Below are 6,000 nucleotides of genomic sequence, written 5' to 3' on the forward strand. Positions count from 1 at the left end.
GGCCAAATGGTTACGTTAGTAAATGTTTATGCACCCCCAGAGAGTGAGAGGGATTTATATGAGACCATTTTTGACATGATAGTGATGGAACTAGAAGGGATATTGATATGTACGGGAGATTTTAACGTAGTACTGAATCACGACCTAGACACCACGAGTACTAGAAAAGGACGGGCGCCCATCAGTAGATATATGAATATTCAGATGACGGAAATGGGAATTACAGACGTTTGGAGGGGGATGCACGCCATGGACAGGGAATACACACATTACTCACACCCACACGTGACATATGCGAGAATAGACTACTTTTTGATGACGACGGGGGACAGTTACAGGGCACGGGAGAGCAGTATAGGAGTGGCGGACATATCGGATCACAGTGCCATATATCTGACAGTAGATCTAGAATGGAGACGGAGGAACACGATTTGGAGACTAAATGTAGGAATATTAAATAACAAAGGGGTGGTGAGTCAGATCAAGGAGGAGATAGCCAGATATAAGGAAGAAAATGACAACGGGGCGGTAGACCCGAACATTCTATGGGACACACTGAAGGTAGTGATAAGGGGGAAATTGATGGAAAAAACAGCAATGCTGAAGAAGGCCAGAACGGAGACATATCACAATCTGATAGGGAAGCTGAAGAAGCTAGAGGGGAGACACCAGATATCAAAAGAACAGGAAACGCTCGGAGATATCAAAGAAGTAAAGGCCAGGATAAATAGGGAATTATTGACGGAAATAGAAAAGAAAGCGAGGTTCATGAAACAAACGTACTATGAAGGGGGACCAAAAGCGACCAGACTGTTGGCTAGGAGAATTAGAACGCAACAGAAGTTGAACACGATACACACAATAAGGGATACAAAGACTAATGAAATATTGAGGGACCCAGCTGAAATAGAGAGGACATTTAGAGAATACTATGAGAAATTATACACACAGCCAAAAGCAGCGGGAGAAGAGGAAATAGAAACATATCTGGAGAAGCTAGAGTTACCATCGATAGGGAAAGAACAGAATGAAGAATTAAATAAAATAATTACGGAACAAGAACTGGAAGATGCAATTAGTAGAGCTAAAAACAACAAGTCTCCGGGGAGCGACGGATTCCCATCAGAATTCTACAAGACATTTAGAACTGAATTAACACCCATGTTAGGGGCGGCGTTCAGACACACGATGGAAGAGGGGAAAATGCCCCCCTCGTGGAAGGAAGCCATAATCACCACGATACCGAAGGAAGGGAAGGATAGGGAATTATGTAGTAGTTTCAGACTTGTGTCCATACTTAACGTAGATTACAAGATGTATACATCGATAATATCAAAAAGATTTGAGACGTTTATGCCAGACATTATAGATGAAGATCAAACTGGATTTATTAAAGGGAGACAGACACAGGACAACGTGAGAAAGACATTACACATAGTAGAGGAGATACAAAAACAAGGGGGTAGCGCGGTACTGATTAGCCTAGATGCAGAAAAAGCGTTCGACAGTGTGAGCTGGACATTTTTATATAAAACATTGATGAGGTTCGGACTGAACGGGAGGGCGATGAAGATGATCAAGGCGCTATATCAAGAACCGACAGCGAGGGTTAAGGTGAATGGCAGCTTGACGGATAGAATCAGATTAGAGAGGGCTACCAGACAGGGATGTTGTCTCTCACCGACGCTCTTCGCCGTTTTCATAGAACCACTGGCACAACTGATCAGACAGACCGAGGACATCAAGGGAGTAAGGATAAAGGGAACGGAATATAAACTAGGCCTATTTGCAGACGACGTGATAGTATACATGAGGCAACCAGAAAAGAGCTTCCCGGCACTGATGGATCTACTGAAGGAATATGGCCACTACTCAGGATACAAACTAAACGTGACAAAGACACAGACCTTAGCATGGAACTATTCTTCAACGACGGAAATTAGAGAACAGTACGGGATAAGATGGGACATGGACAAGATTAAATACTTAGGGGTGAACATCACGAGAGGGGTGGAGAAACTGTTTGAGGCGAATTATACACAGATAAATCAGAACATCAAGAGAGACCTAGAGAGATGGACAGTAATGCCCTTGGACTTCAATTCAAGAATAGAGGTCATTAAAATGAACATACTATCAAGGTTACTGTACCTATTCCAGTCACTACCGATACAAATACCACAGAATCAATTCAGGGAGTGGGACAGACTGATATCGAGGTTCATATGGGCGGGGAGAAGACCACGGGTCAGATATAAAACACTACAACTACCAAAGGAAGAGGGAGGGATGGCAGTACCCAGCCTACAAGATTATTACTATGCAGCACAACTGAGAGCAGTGACGTGCTGGTGTAACGACAGATATGAAGCAAGATGGAAAGACATTGAAAAAGAAGGGGAGGGATACAAGGTACAAGCTCTGGTGGGAGATAGGGAACTATTTAAAGAAAAAGAGGGACTATTAGATCCAATCACCAAATGCACCTTGACCATATGGAACAGAGTAGTAAAAACACACAAATTGGAGAAGCAGTCAGGGGTCCTGAGATGGGTAGCACATGACAAGAGATTCAAACCAGGGAGGTTAGACCATGGATTCAGAAGGTGGGAGAGGGGGGGGGGCAACAGCGATATGCAAAATGATAGAGAAGGGAGAAATGCAGACACTACAAAAATTAAAGGAGAAATTTGGACTAGAAAACAGGGACCACTTCAGATATCTACAGGTTAGAGACTACTACAACAAAGAAATAAGGGGGGCCAAAGACGAGGAACAGAATGGAATAATAAAGATGATAGTATGGGCATACGAAGGGGGGCAAGGAAGAGTAATATCAGCAATATACCGAGCTATAATGACCAGCAAGGGACACACGACCGATTATATAAGGGAGAAATGGGAGAGAGAACTAAAGATAGGAATAACAGGGAAGGAATGGGGGAACATATGCGAGGTACAACATTCAACAACAGGATCGAGAATATGGAAAGAATTTGGATGGAAAAACATAATCAGATTCTTTATAACCCCAGAGCTGAAGGGAAAATATGCACCAACACAAAAAGCATGCTGGAGGATGTGTGGGAAGGAGGGGGCAAATCACACGCACATATTCTGGGGATGTCAGAAGCTGAAGGGGTATTGGGAGGAGATAGGGGAAGCAATGATCAGAATATTAGGATACGGGCTACCACAAACAGGACTGGTGCTTTACTTAGGAGACCTGACACACGAGGGAATACAAGGGGGGGACAAATATTTAATAAAGATAATGTTGATAGCGGCCAGAAAAGCAATAACGAGACTGTGGTACAAGGAAGACCCACCGACAATAGCAAAATGGGTAGGAATAGTGGAAGAAATACAGGATATGGAAAGGATAACACACATGCTGAGGTTACAGGAAGAGAAATTTGGGGAAAGATGGGGAAAGTGGGAGGATTATAAAAGGAACGAGAACGACATCACAGAGGAAGAACCAAATGCAACACAAGAGAGCGAAGGGTAAAGGAGGAAAGATGTTCAAGGAGGGTCTATGAACGCATGTCACACACCTGTACTTTAGTTAGTATTGTCTATTTTGTTTTTGGGATATTACAATTGCTGAATGCTTTTATACCTTATTATTTATGTCTGTTTAACGGTGTGATATTAAATATTCAGGGATGATGTGGTTTGTGTATGGGTGAACCAAAAGGCAAAGTGAAAGTTAATAAACAAGAGAAAAAAAAAGAAAGGACGAAGGAGAAGGGAAGAAAGAAGCTCAAGGAGGGTCTCTGGACCCAGATCACACATACAAGCCTTAGTCAGCATTTATCATCTTTGAGTAGGAATTACCTGTTTATGCCTGTTTAAGGGAGATACACAATCAGCCTTTGTATCAAATACCTAGAAAACAACAGTAGGGGAACCAGACAACTAACCATGTGATACCCATGTAAATATTTATGTGCACTGTTTTTTCTTTTTGTTTTTATTGTGATGCTAGTCTCTTTATTTTTTATTATTTATTTTTTGTAAGTGCTGTATGTCTAAAAAAAAAATTTAAGTTTAAAAAAAAAAAAAAAGTAATTCCATATGTATTGGCCTGATTACCATACTGCTTACTCTGCAGCCCGGACGCGTGAATACTTTCGACAACAAATGTTTGTTTCCGCGTGCGAGTTTTGTGCTCTGATTGGCCAGGTCATGTGACATGTGCGCCAATCGTGGGACAGCAAGTTCTGCGCCTATTTCCGGGTCTAACAGCCTGCAAACTACCTGGCGTTCTATCGCCATGCTCTAAGACAAACTCTAACCTTAACCAACTTCGAAATTAGTGCCTAAGCTTAACCGGCGAAAGAACTTGCCGTCACGCTCTAAGACTAACTCTAACCTTAACCAACTTCGAAGAGTGCCTAAGCTTAACCAGTGTAGAAACTTGCCGTCCCACGATTGGCGCTCATGTCACATGACCTGGCCAATCAGAGCGCAAAACGGGAACCCGGAAACAGTGATGCGTTGTAAAAAGGCTTCAAGCTTCCTGAACAGATCCGCATTTGATTTCGGCGGGCCACCTGCTGGCGTCGTTCTGTTCGCTGAGGAGGAGATCAGATGCACAGCTGTTAACAGTGTTTGTTTATGTTCAGCGCTGGTTTGTAACATTCCTCTCTGGTGTTGCTCCTGCAGGCTCTGATGTTGGAGAACCTCCAGAGGTCCTCCGCCTCTCACATAGGGCTGCAGCCCAACTCTCAGGTAAGAGAGGGGTTAAAGATGTTAGTGTCTGGTGTCTGGGCCCAGCTCTCAGGTAAGAGAGGGGTTAAAGATGTTAGTGTCTGGTGTCTGTGCCCAGCTCTCAGGTAAGAGAGGGTTAAAGATGTTAGTGTCTGGGCCCAGCTCTCAGGTAAGAGAGGGTTAAAGATGTTAGTGTCTGGGCCCAGCTCTCAGGTAAGAGAGGGTTAAAGATGTGTTAGTGTCTGGGCCCAGCTCTCAGGTAAGAGAGGGTTAAAGATGTTAGTGTCTGGTGTCTGTGCCCAGCTCTCGGGTAAGAGAGGGTTAAAGATGTTAGTGTCTGGTGTCTGTGCCCAGCTCTCAGGTAAGAGAGGGTTAAAGATGTTAGTGTCTGGGCCCAGCTCTCAGGTAAGAGAGGGTTAAAGATGTTAGTGTCTGGGCCCAGCTCTCAGGTAAGAGAGGGTTAAAGATGTGTTAGTGTCTGGGCCCAGCTCTCAGGTAAGAGAGGGTTAAAGATGTGTTAGTGTCTGGGCCCAGCTCTCAGGTAAGAGAGGGTTAAAGATGTGTTAGTGTCTGGGCCCAGCTCTCAGGTAAGAGAGGGTTAAAGATGTTAGTGTCTGGGCCCAGCTCTCAGGTAAGAGAGGGTTAAAGATGTTAGTGTCTGGGCCCAGCTCTCAGGTAAGAGAGGGTTAAAGATGTTAGTGTCTGGGCCCAGCTCTCAGGTAAGAGAGGGTTAAAGATGTTAGTGTCTGGGCCCAGCTCTCAGGTAAGAGAGGGTTAAAGATGTGTTAGTGTCTGGGCCCAGCTCTCAGGTAAGAGAGGGTTAAAGATGTTAGTGTCTGTGCCCAGCTCTCAGGTAAGAGAGGGTTAAAGATGTTAGTGTCTGGGCCCAGCTCTCAGGTAAGAGAGGGTTAAAGATGTTAGTGTCTGGGCCCAGCTCTCAGGTAAGAGAGGGTTAAAGATGTGTTAGTGTCTGGGCCCAGCTCTCAGGTAAGAGAGGGTTAAAGATGTTAGTGTCTGGGCCCAGCTCTCAGGTAAGAGAGGGTTAAAGATGTGTTAGTGTCTGGGCCCAGCTCTCAGGTAAGAGAGGGTTAAAGATGTTAGTGTCTGGGCCCAGCTCTCAGGTAAGAGAGGGTTAAAGATGTGTTAGTGTCTGGTGTCTGTGCCCAGCTCTCAGGTAAGAGAGGGTTAAAGATGTTAGTGTCTGGGCCCAACTCTCAGGTAAGAGAGGGTTAAAGATGTGTTAGTGTCTGGGCCCAGCTCTCAGGTAAGAGAGGGTTAAAGATG

The 6,000-nt window shown here is 44.5% G+C and overlaps 1 protein-coding gene across 1 annotated transcript in view; it reads left to right on the forward strand.

The window, feature by feature from the left end:
* The window catches only part of acin1b (apoptotic chromatin condensation inducer 1b), a gene marked incomplete at its 3' end in the record, with an annotated part of 119,406 nt that overhangs the window by 8,535 nt on the left and 104,871 nt on the right, over nucleotides 1–6,000 (forward strand). The window contains exon 2 of the mRNA XM_084312175.1: nucleotides 4,672–4,737. Within this exon, the coding sequence (XP_084168301.1) occupies nucleotides 4,672–4,737 (66 nt within the window). The remainder of the gene's footprint in view (nucleotides 1–4,671; nucleotides 4,738–6,000) is intronic.

The sequence above is a fragment of the Notolepis coatsorum genome (assembly GCF_963971535.1).
Source record: "Notolepis coatsorum genome assembly, chromosome: 4".
Taxonomy (NCBI): domain Eukaryota; kingdom Metazoa; phylum Chordata; class Actinopteri; order Aulopiformes; family Paralepididae; genus Notolepis; species Notolepis coatsorum.